General features: G+C 48.1%; 1 protein-coding gene across 1 annotated transcript; it reads left to right on the top strand.

Moving 5' to 3' along the window:
• The first annotated feature begins 1278 nt into the window (after nt 1–1278).
• RAB39B (RAB39B, member RAS oncogene family) lies at nt 1279–8347 on the top strand. The gene is made up of 2 exons (XM_056859882.1): nt 1279–1493; nt 7829–8347. Exons 1-2 carry the CDS (start codon nt 1279–1281, stop codon nt 8253–8255), a joined length of 642 nt encoding a protein of 213 aa, XP_056715860.1. The 3' UTR covers nt 8256–8347.
• The last annotated feature ends 8110 nt before the right edge of the window (nt 8348–16457 follow it).

Here is a 16457-nt window from a genome sequence, read left to right as displayed (position 1 = left end):
TGTCACCTTTTTGGAGCAGCAAGAGGTGTTCCAGCAGACGTTGACTTTTACAATTACTAGCATTGGATTCTCGTAGGTGATCCGGGCTGTGCGACCGTGGCCTTGGTCTTTTCTTTCCTGACGTTTCGCCAGCAGCTGTGGCCGGCATCTTCCGAGGAGTCACACTGCAGGACAGTGTGAAGGACTAGCATTGGACTTTCCCATTTCGTCGGAGAGAGCCATTGTGCTTTATCGAACAGTGCTGTCACATCGTGAATAGCTTTGCGTATATTTTGCATTTCCTTGATAGTCGCTTTTGTAGTAGCCCTGGTCGTTTGTGTGTGTTTTGCACTGCTTCACGCACAGATGTGTTGGAGACTACCGCCCGCACTGTTTCGTTCCCACCACTACCACCTGGAGGTTGGCAACCTCCCCCCTTGAGCAGGACCGGCCCGGCTGCCAGAGCCCCCCCTGCCGGCCGGGAGAGCGGCGGGTCCCTTCGCCCCGTGTCATTTGTGGGGGGCGCTGCTTTTCGAAGCAGCGCGGTAGGCGGGAGCTGCGCCTGCACTGGGGGCATTACGGCCGCCGCCGAGGCCAATGATGAGTCAGGCTGTTTGGTGCTGATGCTGCTGCTGCTGCTGCTGCAGCCGCCGCGCGCCGCCCTCGCCCGCATCCCTCCGCCGCTCCATCGGGGCCCGAAGGCCTCGCCGCTCGGGGCGGCCGGACGACCCCCCACCCACCCAGCGGGCCGCCCGGCGACCCCGGCCCCCCGCCTCGGGCCTGCCTTCGGTCTCCCTCCTCCCGCTGCGCCTCCGCCCAGCATGCATCCCTCGGCGGCCTCCCAGCGGGCGCGCTCGCCCGGCGGCCTGGGGCCTTGAGCCCAGGGCCCGGGGGAGGGGGGCGGTGGAAGCGGGCCCCAGGGCGGCCGGCCCCCCGGCCCACCGCCCGGGGGGAAGGGGGCGGCCCTCCTGATTCGCACTCGGAGTCCTCCCCCCCCCCGTCCCGCCCGTGCCGTTGCAAAAGGCGCCATGGGGCCGCTCGACGGGCTAGTGGGGGCGGTTGCATTGGCGCATTGAGCGCGAGCGCGCCGATCCGGGCCTGGGAGGCCGGCTGCCCCCCCCCCCGCTCGATCCTTTGCGCTTTTTTATCGAGGAGGGGGCTTGCAAGGGACCGCCCCCCTCCGCGCCCGCTTCCCCCCGGGGCGGCCGGCCGGGCCCGGGCGGAGCGCGCCTCCGGGGCGCCGCCCAGTGGCCGGGGAGCGCGGCGCAGGCTCGGGGCGGGCGGGCTGGGTGCTTGAGCATGGAGGCCATCTGGCTGTACCAGTTCCGCCTGATCGTCATCGGGGACTCCACGGTGGGCAAGTCCTGCCTGATCCGCCGCTTCACCGAGGGGCGCTTCGCCCAAGTCTCCGACCCCACCGTGGGCGTGGATTTCTTCTCGCGGCTGGTGGAGATCGAGCCCGGCAAGCGGATCAAGCTGCAGATCTGGGACACCGCCGGACAGGAGCGCTTCAGGTGGGTGCGGGGGTGGGTGGGGGGGGGCTCCGTGCAGCGCGCACCCCGGGGTGGGGGGCTCCCTGCAGCCCGGCATGGCACCCTCCTAATGCGCAGAGGAGCTCTCGGTTCCATTGTGCCACGGGCGGGGGGGGGGGCGACTCTCGGATCTTGCTTTGTCATTCCTGATATCCGTGTGCCGGAGGGGGAAAGGCAAGAAACCCCCCCCCCCCGGTCAGGGGATGGAGGTAGCATCGCAGTGCTGGCCACCTCTCCCTCCCCCCATACAGCTCCCAGGGGTTTCCTCCTTCAAACAGCTGCACAGGGGGCAGAAGGCAAGCTGCTGAAAGTGGGGGGGGGGCACACTCCGGCCTGGGTTTCCTAGATTGCCCCCCTGGGGTTCTTCAGGCCAACTTTCAGAGAAGCCCACCGCAGGCAGAAAGCCCCCCCCCCGGTCCAGCACTGCAAGAAAGAGATGCTGAGCTGGCCCCCTTGGCTGAGCCAGGGCCCACCTCCCACCCACCTCTCCAAGCTTAGCTACAACCGAAGGAGGGCCTCCCGGCCTCTCATCTGCAGGCGCCCCACGTTTTCAAGAGGCTTCTTTGGCGCAGCCTTTTCTTCAGACAAACATGCGGATTCCAAGACAGTGCAGCTCTTTGAGAGGACTGTACCGCAGACTCCAGAGAACGTTCCTCTGCCCTCCTGCGGCTCAGAAGCCGTTCTTTCCCCCAGACGTGAATGACTTGAGCCAGACCTTGAAGAAATAAAGAGGCTTTCAGGCCTGTTTTTTGAACCCCTGAAATATTGAGCCAACACAGTTCCAAATTTTGTCCCTCACTGAGGACTGGAATCCCCCACACCCACCCACACATACGTATTATGAATTTCAGGACAATGGCAGCAGCAACCCAAAACTGCCATGGGTGCATATGACCTGCAGGTTGAATAGTGGCCAGTCAGCACATGTGAAGACCTCCCCTTTCCTGCTGTGAGGTTAACAAAATATGTTCCCTGCAGAGAGTTCGGCACTTATTTCTGACCCAGCACAAAGAAAAGGAGAGGGAGAAATGTGTGCACGCTTCACACACATTTGAAAGGCAGAGCAAAAGCATGTGTGTGTGTGTGGGGGGGGATCTTTACAGTGTGGGTGTAAAGGATGCAGCCCAAACTGTTTCTGTAATTTTTTCATTATTTTATACCAAAAATGCTATTCAAGCAGCTTTTCTGCGCAGTCCTAAGCAGAGTTACACCCATCTACGTCTGCGAAAGTCAAAGGGTGTGATTCTGCTTAGGACTGCACTGTAAAATAGAAAGATGTTGCCAAACTGAAAAATCAGTCTGTTTTTGAATCATGTTGCCTTGCACCAAGTTGGCCCAAAGGTCTCCTGGGTCTCAGGCATAAAGGGCCTTCCTCTACTTCTGTTACCCAAGTCAAGGTACCTTCATGAAAACTGCCAACTGGTGCGTGCAAAGCCGAGGCTCTGTCACTGAGTCATGGGCTCCAAGAAAAGTCTTTCTCTTCCAAGATACTGTAGCCACTCAGGCTAGGGGAGGTGATTGCTACCAACCTCCAGGTGGGCCTGGAGTGATCCCAGAATTACAACTGGTCTCCAGACTACAGAAATCACTTTCCTTGGAGGAAACGGAAGCTTCATAGGGTAGCATTATACCTTGCTGAGGCCCCACCTCTCCCCAAACCCTGTCCTCCCTAGGCACCACCCCCAGGAATTTCCCAAGCCAGCATTGGCAACACCAGGGTAAAAGAAGGAGAGTTGGTTTTTATACCCTGCTTTTCTTTACCTTTAAAGAGACTCAAACTGGCTTCCAATCTCCTTCCCTTCCTCTCCCCACAGCAAGACACCTTGTGAGGTAGGTGGGTCTGAAAGTTCAGAAAGATCTATGACTAGCCCAAGGTCACCCTTCATGTGTAGGAGTAGGGGAACAAACCTGGTCCAGCATCCACTGCTCATGTGGAGAAGTGGGGAATCAAACCCGGTTCTCCAGATTAGAGTCCGCCACTGTTAACCACTATACCATGCTGGCTCTCCAAGTCAGCCCCTCCCATTCCCACAGACCTCCTGCATGCGTGTTGAGTGCGTACTGATCCCCATCAAGCAGAGTGAAGTAGCTGCAGGGTCTTTAGTGGGCGGCAACAGCCCTGCAAGCGAAGAACGGCCTACACACCATGGGACAGTCTCTTTCTTCAGGAACTGCTTCCCACAAGGATGCCCACTACTGGCAGTAGGGTGGATCCTACTCCGATCCTACCACTCTACGGGGCATAGTGGATTAGTTTATTCATTCCTTTATTAAAATATAAATACCTCCACCTTTCATGTTGGCTCAAGTTTGAGATCTTCCTCCAGCCTAAGGGGTTTTCCTCCAACTTCCATTGGAGGAAGAACCACTTAAGTGGGAGGAAGGCTGCTTAGAGGATGGCTGGATCCACTCCAGGGGAGCCATTGTGGCTGGGATTCTGTGAAAAACACACCCAGCATGGTGTAATGGTTAAGAGTGGTGGACTCTTAATCTGGAGAAGCGGGTTTGATTCCCCACTCTTCCACGTGAGCGGCAGACTCTAATCTGATGAACTGGGTTGGTTTCCCCACTGCTCCACATGAAGCCTGCTGGGTGACCTTGGGCTGGTCACAGTTCTTGCTGAACTCTCTCAGCCCCACCTACCTCACAGGGTGCCTGTTGTGGGGAGAGGAAGGGAAGGAGATTGTAAGCCGGTCTGATTCCCCTTAAAAGGTAGAGAAAATCAGCATACAAAAACCTACTCCTACTCCTCTTCTTCTTCATCATCTGGCTGAGGATCTGGCCCATTACATTTAGGAAAGGCGTGACCAGGCATACTGACAAGAGTCTCTGCTTTCAACATTCAATGATAATTCGGGTTACAAATGAGAGCCCCACCACCATAGGTGGGTTGGGTACAAAGAGGCAGCTTCTGTCTTGCCCAGGGGTCCCCAACGTGGTACCTGGGGGAACCATGGCACCTGCCAAATATTTTTAGAAAGTGGGTGGGGCCAGGTGGGTTCCTACCCAGTAGAGCTTCTGATTGCCCATTGGAGATCCGATTGGCTGTGTAGACAGCTGCCTCAACAGTGTTGGTTGTATTCTTTCTCTGACTCTTCTTTCCCAGTGTTTTAAATATTTGTTCCTCTTGTTCCCCACACTTCGGCTTCCTCTGTATTCGTGGTTGGCTCTGCCTCCCACAGTGGCCATTTTAAGGTTGTGCCCACCACCCTGTGACAGAATTCCAAAGGTGCCCACAGGCTTGAAAAGGTGACCCCTGGTCTGGCCCATAACTACGTATCTCACCATGGAAATATCCAGTAGGACTTCCTGTACTCCCTAAAGCTCATAGTTCCTTTCCAGAGAAATGCATCCTGGGATATTGTCCTCAAGTTGTAAGGTTGGTGCTGTTTTTAACTAGATCTGCAGCCCTGAACACTGTTGTAGAAGAGGGTGTGTGTAAACAACTTGTTGATAAGCAGATGGTATTGTGCCGTGGAGCCCAACATGTAACTACTCATGTGCTAGGCCAGGTCGTCTCGGGTTACTGCCTGCTACTGGTCTTGACAGCAGGCTGTTAGTAGTTCAGGAATGCAGTAATTGAGGGGGGGTCCCACCAGGAGCTGAAAACCAAGATAAAGTCAGCATGCAGAGGCAAAGTCAAAAGTCCGGTCCACAGGGTCAGAAATCCGTTTATCAATGTCTAGTAGCGTCAACAACAAAAGTCAGAGATCCTTTTGCAACAATTGCTTTCGCAACGTCTGTCTGTTCCAAGCATGGTTTTAAGCTGTTTCTCTTTGCCTTAGTTCTCAGCCTCAGACAACTCACAGTCTTGGAGCCGTCTTCTTAGTGTCTGTAGGTGCGCACTTCTCCTTTTACTTTGTAACTCCATTCTCCCTTTTTTCCTGTGCTGTTGAGTGGCTTCAGGTGAGCTGGGTGGGTCCTGCTTCTGTGGAGTTACAGCTGCATCTGGTTGTGCCGAAGGAGGTGATTCTGTGTTTACCTTCAAATCCTCAGCAGGGCTGGTGTTTACTCCTACCTGTTGTCCTTCACCCTGCCCTGCATTCTCAGCTGCCTGAGGTGCAATGCCCATTATTTCTCCCTGCTCTGGCTCTTCCTCTGATGATGCTTCGCCTGTTGAAGTCTGGGCCATGACAACTCAGTACAAGAGAAAGAACAATTTTGCTCGATTTGCGTTTCCATTACGAGATGCTGTGCACACAATTCAGAAAATTGCCCCTTTTTTTCCCCTGTGGTGCCGTCAACTTTCTCCTCAGCCCTCCTAGTCTGATAGGAAAAGCATGTGGGAATCTGCTCCCAAGTGCTGTGACTTGCAGGTTTCAACTGTCCCACTATCTCTCTTTAAAATTCCATTGTTTCCATTTTCTTTTAAAAGCACAGCTATGAGGCAATGAATGTTTCATGCCTAATTATGTCCTGGTGAGAAAGGCTTGTTGCTAGGAGAATGGCCTGCTAGGAAGTGAGGAGAGGTAGGCCTCAAAGCCGATGGGAAACCCTCCATAAGCCAGCCATCAGAAGCCTCATCAGAGGGAAGCCCAGAACTGCCAAAGACATCTAGATCTGTAGGAGCCGTTGAGTCTGTTGAACCAAAGAGCCCCTTGGACTAAGAAGAAGAGTTGGTTTTTATATGCCGCTTTCCTCTATCTTTTAAGGAGAATCAAATTGGCTTCCAATCTCCTTCCCGTCCTCTCCCCACAACAGACACCTTGTGAGGTAGGTGGGGCTGACAGTTCGGAGAGAACTGAGACTCACCCAAGGTCACCCAGCTGGCCTCATGTGTAGGCTTTGGGAAACCAACCCGGTTCACCAGGATAGATTCCGCCACTCATGTGGCGGAGTGGGGAATCAAACCCAATTCTCCAGCTTAGACTTCACTGCTCTTAACCACTACACCACGCTGGTATCGAGTCCATGGAGTACATTCATTGGTACAACCAGGTCATTTTAGTGGTCTTATAGGGTCAGCAACCCAGCCTAGCTTGCTCTCATCAGAGTTTGGAAGCTAAGCAGGATTGGTAACAGGTAGTAGCTAGATGGGAGACCACCAAGGAAAACGGGTTGGTATGCAGAGGAAGGCAATGGCAAACCACCTCTGCTCATCTCTTGCTTTGAAAACGGCCCTGGGGTCGCCATGAGTAGGTTGCAACTTGAAGACACTCGTCTATTGCTAATTGAGAAGACGATGTGTATTTCATCTGCAAAGCTACATTCTGTTTCTAGGGCTCCCCGTGAGCCTCTGAACCAAGAAGCCATGGAGTTCCATAGATTTCTGCCATGTGACAGGTGGATCATTCTGCCTCACACACCCTACAGTGACATCCGTCTCAGTGGGCTGTGGCGAGGTGCCATGTGACACAAAAGTGTTGGATCCAACCAGCTTTTCCACTGGAGAACAAGGTAGAAAGGTTTGACCACCCAAATATCTGTGCTGGGGATCATGGGACATGGATCATGGGACATGCCTGGGCAAAAACCACGCGGAACAGCAGCTGTGGGATTAGGAGGGGAATCGGGTGAGATCGAGCTGCATCCAACCCAAATAGTTCCAAGTGACTCTGGCCTTCCAAAGAAAGGATTTTTAGGCTGACTGAACTAGCAGAGACTGAGCAGATCAATGCAACCAAGAGGGAATCTGATGTGGGACAGAAACAGACTCTGCAAAGCTTGGTGGAGTAGCAGAGAGAGGTAAATTCCTGGCTTACCTGAATGTGGGTGCATTGCTGGTTTGATTCATCATTTGAGCTTTGATCTGCAAAGGAAGAAGCTGCCACCTGGGAAGGGTTGGGACTTTGGTCTCTTGTAAGAGAGGGGCTGCCTCTCTAAATATCACACTTGAAAGATACAGCCTTGGAGAAGTTAAAAGCAAGGCGGGGGTCTTGTCTGAATCAATTTTTGGCGGTCTAGTGGAATTTTTAAATTGAACAATGGAAGGGGGTGATTGTACGTGATATCTGTGTTGTACCAATCCCATCTGTTTTACTATGGCTTGTGCAAGCTGCATTCCCAGTCACAGGCAGATAAATGCAAATGAAAAAGGACAGTTTGCAATTTGGGAGGGGCTGTGGCTGAGTGGTAAAGCATCCGGTTGCCTTGCAGAAGGTCCCAGGTTCAATCCCTGGCATCTCCAGTTAAGGATCAGGTAGTAGGAGAGATCTGTGCCTGAAACCCTGGAGAGCCGCGGCCAGCCTGAGTAGAATACAGACTTTGATGGGCCAAGGGCCCATCAGTGATTCATTATAGGCCAGCTTCATGTGTGTTCACCAGCATTCTCCTCTTTAAAAGGCCTTTGCCCCCTTCGGGCTCTTGCTGTGTTTCAGATCGATCACCAGAGCCTACTACCGGAACTCAGTTGGGGGTCTGCTGCTCTTTGACATTACAAACCGCCGGTCCTTCCAGAATGTCCACGAGTGGCTAGAAGAGACCAAAGTGCACGTCCAGCCCTACCAGATCGTCTTTGTGTTGGTGGGTCACAAGTGCGACCTCGACACACAACGGCAGGTCACCCGGCACGAGGCAGAGAAACTGGCCATTGCCTACGGCATGAAATACATCGAAACCTCGGCCCGGGATGCCATCAACGTGGAGAAGGCCTTCACCGACCTCACCCGAGACATATACGAGCTGGTTAAAAGGGGGGAAATCACCATCCAAGAAGGATGGGAAGGGGTGAAGAGCGGGTTTGTCCCAAACGTTGTGCATTCTTCAGAAGAGGTGGTGAAATCCGACAGGCGATGCCTTTGCTAGGGGGGAGAAACGATGCCAGACTTTACTAACCAAACGTACCCTGCTAGATGAACTCGGTGTGACGGAAGAGAATGCAGAGGAAAGTGTGGTGAGAAGCGTGTCATGGTGCTTCGGACCTCTGAAGAATAGAACTCAGGAGGGAACGGGGAATGAACCCCCCTCCCCCATTATGTAGGAATGAACCCAGATGCATGCTTATATGGTAGGAGGTGGGCAGTGTTAAGAAAGACAAGGTCAAATAGGGATGGTAGATGCCAGGGAACTTGGAAGGCACCCTTTTTCAATACCTGTCATTCAGTGCATTGTGATGAGGCCACAGTATGAAAAACCCACATATATAATAATAATAATAATAAAAATAATAATAATAAAACATATGGAGAAAGAGGGCGAAATCTGGGCTTATGTCAATACTATATTTTTAGAAAGATTAAGCTGTAACACATTTGCCATTCTTTTACGATACCTCAACAGTTAATGCAAAAGGGAAAGGTATTTACAGATGCACCGTGGCAGTCCATGGCTGTACCTTATGGCAACACAGGCTGTTTCCACTTGGGGGGGCGGGTGTTTGCTCCACCTTGTCTTTTGAACAGCAGCGCTGTTTTCAGGAGTGTCATATGACATCATTCTCTATCCATCATCTTTCTATGTGCCCCCCACACACACACACACACTTTGCTGTGATCCCACCCAAATCTCGGTTGATATATTTTTTAAAAGGTCACAGTCAAAGTATGAGGAAGTGGATATTTTGCATGTCCTGCCATCTTCCCTTACCCCCCCCCTTTTTCGCCCTATGCCCCTGGAGGGTTTTTCAGGCTTAAAAAAATAGTAATAGCTACATCGCTATAAAACTGCAACATAACGATAATTTATTGCAACAATGTGCTAGTTTTCAGTTTTCAAAGTCTCTAGACCTTTTCACTGCAGAGCTATAAGGGAGAAAGTACCGACTGCACATTTCCCCTCCTAACTGCAACCAATAGGGCTAAAGATTTACTTTTTTAAGCAATGAAAACTGGAAACTAGTAAGTTGTTGCAATAGATTGTTATAATGCTATAGCAATGTAGCAATTACCTTTTTTTTAAGTCTGAAAAAGCCCTCCAGTGGCAGCAGCGGGGCAATGCAATGGCAGCTGCCAAGGGCTAAGGCAAGGACAGTCCAAGGAAAACTAATCCGGGGGTGCTTCTTTGCACAGCAACAAGAGAGAGAATCACCCCCATGTGGAAGCATCCATAGATTACATCCCATTGTTTGTTTTTAAAAGGTGAGGGAGAAGTGTTAGATCACTGAAACATTTAGGAGCATTAAAACATAGCCCTATAAAAGAAACAAAAGCAGATGTTTTCCTTCTTGGGCCAGTTTAGTGTCTCTAATTTTGATGATTTGATGGACTGACAACTTCTGTTACTTCTTTAGCTTTGAACTGGAAATGCTGTTGAGTTCAGAATTTACAACAAATCAGAACGGGAAAAATTTCCAGCCGCGTGAATTCATGCAGTTGTTCATAAAAGGGATACGGCTACAGTCCAGATGTATCCTAATGCAACACATTGAGCTTCTCAGCAGTAAAAGAAGAAGAAAAAACAGAAACCCTAAACTGCAGACACCAAAAACTGGTGATTCCCCCCCCCCCCCCAATTTTCTTTTGGTTCTAGTTATAGCAAGAATTTGGGAGAGCATTTTGTTTACTGGAAGGAGAGAAGCGTGGCTGAAGAAAAGACGATGTGATCAGTGAATGCAGCAGAGAAGCAAAGATTATGACAGGAAGAGTGTTTATTCTGGAAGTAGGATGGGAAGACTACACAGTAAGGTTGCCAACCTCCAGGTGCAGCCTGGAGATCTCCCAGAATTACAACTGATCTCCAAACTACAGAGATCAGTTTCTCCTGGAGAAAATGGCTGCTTTGCACACTATGGCATTATACTTTGCCGAGGTCCCTCCTCACCCCAAACTTTGCCCTCCTCTGGCTCCACATTCCCAAATCTCCTGGAATTTCCCAACCAGGAGTCGGCAATCCTACTACACAGCTTTAAATAAGCTATCATTTTTCAGGGCGAACCTTTAAGTAAACCTTTCGAGTGAGACAAGGTGAACTGCACAGCTATCCTGTATGTCTAGGGAGAAATCAATGTTTTCACAGGATATATGTGTGAGGCTGTAAATCTAATGTTTAATGGGACTAGAGAAGGATTCGATGGAACAAACTGGGCATCTGGAAGCAGGAAAGAAGCCGTTTGTGGTGTCAGGCTGTATAAGATTGCATTTGTTTTAGCCCAGATGAACCTGTACATTTTCAGGAGCATTTCCATAATTCGTACCATTCTCATAGCAAAATAGCATCGCTGTTCCTCTGCAAAGACACAGGCAGGCATATACCACAAGGAGAACTGGTGTTTAAAATGGGAAGAGAATCTATCATCATGAATTTCAGCAGAATTGGGAAGGGCAGATAAGCATTTGGGCAAACGGTTTGTGCTGATCAGTCAATTACTACAAATTAGTCACGGTCCCTTTATAGTTCGTGTCACCAGCATCTAGTGCAGGGCAGGAAGAAAAGGTGTGTGAGGACTGACATAAAAAACTATCTCGCCCATGGTGGGCTGCTTCAGTTTTGAGCCCATGCTTCCGGTCTTGTGACAATGAAATCTGCAAGTGGTCGTATGACATTTTACCATTGGCTCAGATCACATTGGCTGTGGTTCCACCTGACTTTCGGAGACTCACAGTAGTATGGTCAGTCCACCGTGATCACTTTGCGAGGGGGGGTATGACAATATCATTCCCACCCCCCAAAACAGGTAGTCCTTCATCTAGTAGTACAGCCTACTTCCACAGGCATCAACAGAAAATCTTGTGTGGGGATCATAACACCTTGATACAGTAGGTGAGAGAAAGGATCTCTGCACAGGCTCAGAGGCAAACTAATTTATTTATTTATTTAAGTACTTTGCAGGGGCCAGGGCTGAATCCAAGGATCAAAACAGGGCTACAACCTGGCAAACTGTGGCCCAAATTAAATGTTACCTACAGCTTTTCCAACAGCTATTTGCAATAGCCCAAAACAACTGGAAATAATACCTTTCCTGTTCCAAGGTTTAATAGGAAAAAACTGTAAAGAGTGGGTAGGACAGGACTGAAGGAAAACCCCTCTTAAGAAATATATTTTTTAGAAAGTTGTCTCATTAATTGTACTATAAGAATGTTGTCTGTGATTTTCCTCTAGAGCCATTTCTAGTTTCCTGTTTCTGCATAATTTTGTGGGTTTTGTACTTTCTGAGCCCCCAAAGGCTAACTTTTCTTTGGAGAAAAACAAAGACTTCTAATGCTAACATTTCTATTTTCAATTTTTTAAAGTATCTGGCAAATGATTTGCAATACTACATTAATGTACAGCAGACAGCAGCTTCATCTCTAAAAACTACCGTGATGCCATGAATTTACATGTTTCTGCTTTTATAAACATACCGAACAGCACTGGTGAGTGTGTGAACTCATTCATAATGGATCAGATCCACCGGTGGGCTCCTATTAACAGCATGGCTGCTTCCACAAGCAGAAGGCTGTGTTTGGATCCTGCTCCATAGCAGGTCCAATTAATTCCATCGAGTCAGACTGTTGGTTCATTCTAGCTCAGTAATGTTGACCATGTTTGGCAGCGGCTCTCTGTGCTCTCTGGCAGACCAGGGTCTTTCCCAGCATCTGCTACTTGAGTTCTTTTTAACTGAAGATGTGGGGAAAGGGGGGTTACTTTTGAACTATTTGCATGAAGAGTATGCAACCCCTCCCCGTGTTTCATTTAACAGATTTTCATCTCCCACAGCTTCAAATATTTTGCCTTATTATCAAAAGATGTGGAAGATGATGGCAAAATCAGTTTAACCTTTACCCAAAAACATTTTAACACTGTAAGCCTAAATTAAAATCCTAACATCAAGTAAATGCCCTGTGATTTAGCTGTTCAATTATTATTTGTTTTTCATGTGCCAGTTTATATTTTTGGTCCGCTTTTAAGAAGTCCAGCTAAGACATGGAAAATGTGGTTGTAGTCTGGTACTTCTACATTGAATTATGGTTCAGTGTGAGTATACCATGAAGATGACCCCGGGTTCAAATGTCTCCCGTTAAAGGGTTGCTGATCTCAGGCATTGGGGAAAGTGCTTCCTCAGAGAGTCACTGCCAGGCAGAGGAGGCCGTGATGAGCTAGATGGATTGTCTGACTCGGCAAACTGCAGCTTCACATGTTCACTGCTGAAGTCAATAAATAATGCCCAAGAACAGGAGGGACTAAGTGCTTCTGGCACAGTTTTTCCTGAAGGTATATTGTCCGTGATGTTAGCAGATTTCATTTATCTGTTCCCTGCATTTGCTCTTTCTGCTGTAAGAGATATTGTCTGAATGATGCGCTACCCCAAATAAAAATCACGCTGATGGAAAGGGAGCAATCCTAAACTGGCTTACTTGGAAGTCCCATTTTATTCAATAGGGCTTACTCGTAGAGAAATGCTCCTAGGATTACAGCCCAAGTCTTTCATTGATACTGTATCCTGTATTAGAATTTCAAAAGAAAGTACAATGTATAGGGAATATAATTAACTACTTTAAAGTAAATTTATATTAATTTTGATCAGGGACCATGGTGTAATCTGTTTTCTAACGCCTTACATTTTTGGGCAGCTTATACAAATAAGCAATGGTGGGGGAGTCTTCTGTAAAAACAAAATGACAAGAGGCTTGATTTTCTAAGATGAAAAACCTCATCTCTTTCTTAACTGGTTTTAGTGTTTTGATTACTGCAAGAGAAACTGGAGGCTAAAAGTTATAAAGAGGCTTTTTTGCTCTTGGGTACAAACTAAAACAAACCTACTGGTTAAAAATTCACAATCTAAGTCTGCATGCTGGATTAAAATTTCTCAGAAACTCCAGATTTAAATTCTACTGTACACTTTGCCTAGCTTTGTGTTTATTGCACTGTAATGAAATGTGACAAACATGCTGTATTTAGCTGTGTGTGGATGAAAATTATGCTTGTATCTAGCAAAATGGTTAATGTGATTGTGTGAAATTCAAACCTTGTAAAGAAAAACCTGTGTTTTTGTTTCCTCTCCTTGTTCTGCCCTTTTCCATCCAACGTCTGATAATTGTCTTACGTTCCAGAGCAACCATGACAGAAAAGCCAATGCAGAGTAGATCATTAATAAACATGCACATTGTTTATAATGGAATCCACTGGCATTTTTAAGCTAAAATGTGCACAAGTCTGCTGCATATTTCAGAACGGTTGTAATCTGCCAAATCCACAACTAGCAGGTTATTCCATCCCGCCAGACTCCAAAACAATCGGGCTTGATAACTGGCAGGGTGCTAAATCCAAAACAAAGTCGTGGAATAAACACTTCTCTATTTAGACCAACCAAAATAACACAACACAGTTGTGATCAAACCGCTGTTTTGCCTCTGCAGAATTTGTTCACACAAATAAATTCAGAACGCGAAAGCTTCTACCGTTCCCCCAGCAGGATGTTTGAGAGCCAGTGTGGTGTAGTGGCTGAGAGTGTCAGACTACTATCTGGGAGACCCAGGTTCAAATCCCCACTCTGCCATGGAAGCTGCCATGGGCCAGTCATACTCTCTCAGCCTAACCTACTCCACAGGATTGTTGTGAGGATAGAATGGAGCAGAGGAAAACAACGTAATTCACTTTGAGTCCCCATGGGGGGGAAAGGTGGGAGACAAATAAATTAATGTTTTCACAGCACTGTGAAGGATAGGGGGAATAATCTATAATTATTTTATTTATTTCGACTTGTATCCTGTCCTCTATCCCTGGCCGAGGCCTGGCTCAGAGCGGCTAATGTCATCAAGTACGACACAGTACAATATAATAAAACCATAAGTATATAAATCATGATGGGTATACGTGTTACTCTGTCATTAGCAGTAGAAAAGAGCAAGAGCCCAGTATCACCTTACAAGACTAACAAAATTTCTGGCATGGTATGAGCTTTTCTGAGCCACAGCACACTTCTTCAGATACTAGGATGTGATTCCATCCTAAAGTAGAGAAGAGTGTATTAGATGCACAATGGCAATGTAAATGTCAAAAGCAAGTAAATGACACTAGCAGGCGTGATTGGATTAGGTGTGATATGCAGAGGGGTAGTAGGCGTGGACAAATTAGCATTCATAATGAGACAGGAATCCCAGATCTTTATTCAGTCCAGGAGAATGCATAGTCTTGAGCTTCATTATTAGTTGTACTTCAGCAGTCTCTCTAATCTCCCTTTGAAATCCCTTTGTAAGAGAACTGCTACTATTAAATCAGCAACTGTATGTCCTGGAAGGTTAAAATGTCCCCCCACTGGTTTCTGAATGTTGTGGTTTCTGATGTCAGACTTATGTCCATTTAATCTTTGTTGCAGGGACTGGCCTGTTTGTCCAATGTAGAGGGTGGAAGGACATTGCTGGCATAAATCACGTTAGATGAACAAGAGTATGAACCTGAGATAGCATGGCTGATGTTGCTGGGCCCAGTGATGGTGTTGCTAGGATCTATATGAGAGCAAGTTGGCACCTTGGTTTGCAGGCCTTGGTAACAGAGTCCATGCTACTGTTAAGTAGTTTATCACTGCAGGTGAGAAGTTGTTTTAGATTAGCAGGCTGTCTGTAAGCAAGAAAGGCCTTAGCGAGGGAAGTGTCATAATCCAGCATTGGTTGTAGATGGTTAATACTTTGGACTGGCTTGTTGTGAGCTGTATGCAATCACCAGAGGTGTTCTATTGTAATTTTCCTTGGGCTTGTCTTGTACCAAGCTGTGCCTGGGTGTCATTCTGGCCTTTCCAATAATCTTTCTTACCATATCAACAGGATAGCGTAGTTGCAAAAATGCTTGCTTTAGGTCCTTTAAGAGTATCTCTGTCCAAGGGGCTGGAGCTGATGTGACTATAGTGTAGGGATTGACTATAGACAATGGACTGTTTGATATGGTTGTCATGGTAGCTGGAGGCATGTAGATAGGTTTGTTGATCTGTTGGTTCCTGGTATAATGTGGTACTTGTGTGTCCCTCATGTATCCGTACTGTGGTGTCAAGGAAGTTTATTTCTTGTTCAAAGTAATTCATTGTTAGATTGATGGTGGGGTGGAAGTTGTTGAAAGCCTGGCGAAATCTTTTAAGGGCTTCTTCACCATGAGTCCAGACAAAGAAAATGTCATCAGTGAATCTCAAATAAAGGAGAGGTGCCAATGGGTAGGAGCTGTATCTGAAGAAGTGAGCTGTGGCTCACAAAAGCTCATAACCCTGCCAGAACTGAACTCTTGCTCTTTTTTTACCACAAGTATATAAATAAATCAACTTTAAAAAATTTTAAACCAATTTCCTATTATTAATCTATTGGCGCCCATCTATAGAGTATAGGTCCAAGGTTGGTGTGGGGAAACAATCAGGGTCCCCAATTTAAATTAGATAAAGAGACAAATGGAGTAGGGAGGCCAGCTCTGATGAAAACCGTAGCTGCCCTCAACCGTAGGCCTTGCGGAACATCTTACAGGCCCTGCGGCATTCGATTAGATCCCACAGGGCCCTGGTCTCACCAAAGAGAGTTTTGGCAGGCCCGAAAAGGCCCTGGCCCTAGTTGAGGTCAAGACACTTTTCAGGCCGGGGGCTACCAGTAGGTTAGTATTAGCAGAGCATGAAGCTCTCTGGGACATGACCCCCAGAGCCATGTCATATTGTCATACCACTGTGATTCTTCCATCTCAGAAACTATTACATAAATCTAGTCAGAAATTGCTACGGGTGAAAATATTTTTTGTTTTACAAAAGCTGTCAGTCCAAAGCTAGCATGCAAGGCTTTGCATCCTCCTCATGGGGGCCTGGATACATCACAATGAGAGGAGACAGTCCCAAACAACTCCGCTGCTTCAACCACAACAAAAATCACAATTTTTTAAATCTCTTAGTGGCCCCAGGAAGAGACAGGAGGAGTCGTCTTCCTTGTGTCCAAGCCAGGATGGGGATGGATTAGATCAGAGGTGTTGAACTCAATTGTTATGAGGGCCAGATATGACATAAATGCCACTTGGTTGGGCTGAGCCATGCCTCGCCAGCCCAGATCGACAGTGGTGTGTGTGCCTTGTGGGCCAGATGAGAGCTCTCAAGGAGCCGGAGCCGGCCCATGGGCCTTATGTTTGACGCCC

The sequence above is a fragment of the Euleptes europaea genome, chromosome 13 (genome assembly GCF_029931775.1).
Source record: "Euleptes europaea isolate rEulEur1 chromosome 13, rEulEur1.hap1, whole genome shotgun sequence".
NCBI classification, from domain to species: Eukaryota; Metazoa; Chordata; class Lepidosauria; order Squamata; family Sphaerodactylidae; genus Euleptes; species Euleptes europaea.
Note: the sequence above shows the minus strand (reverse complement) of the source record. Positions and strands in the feature narration are given on the sequence as shown.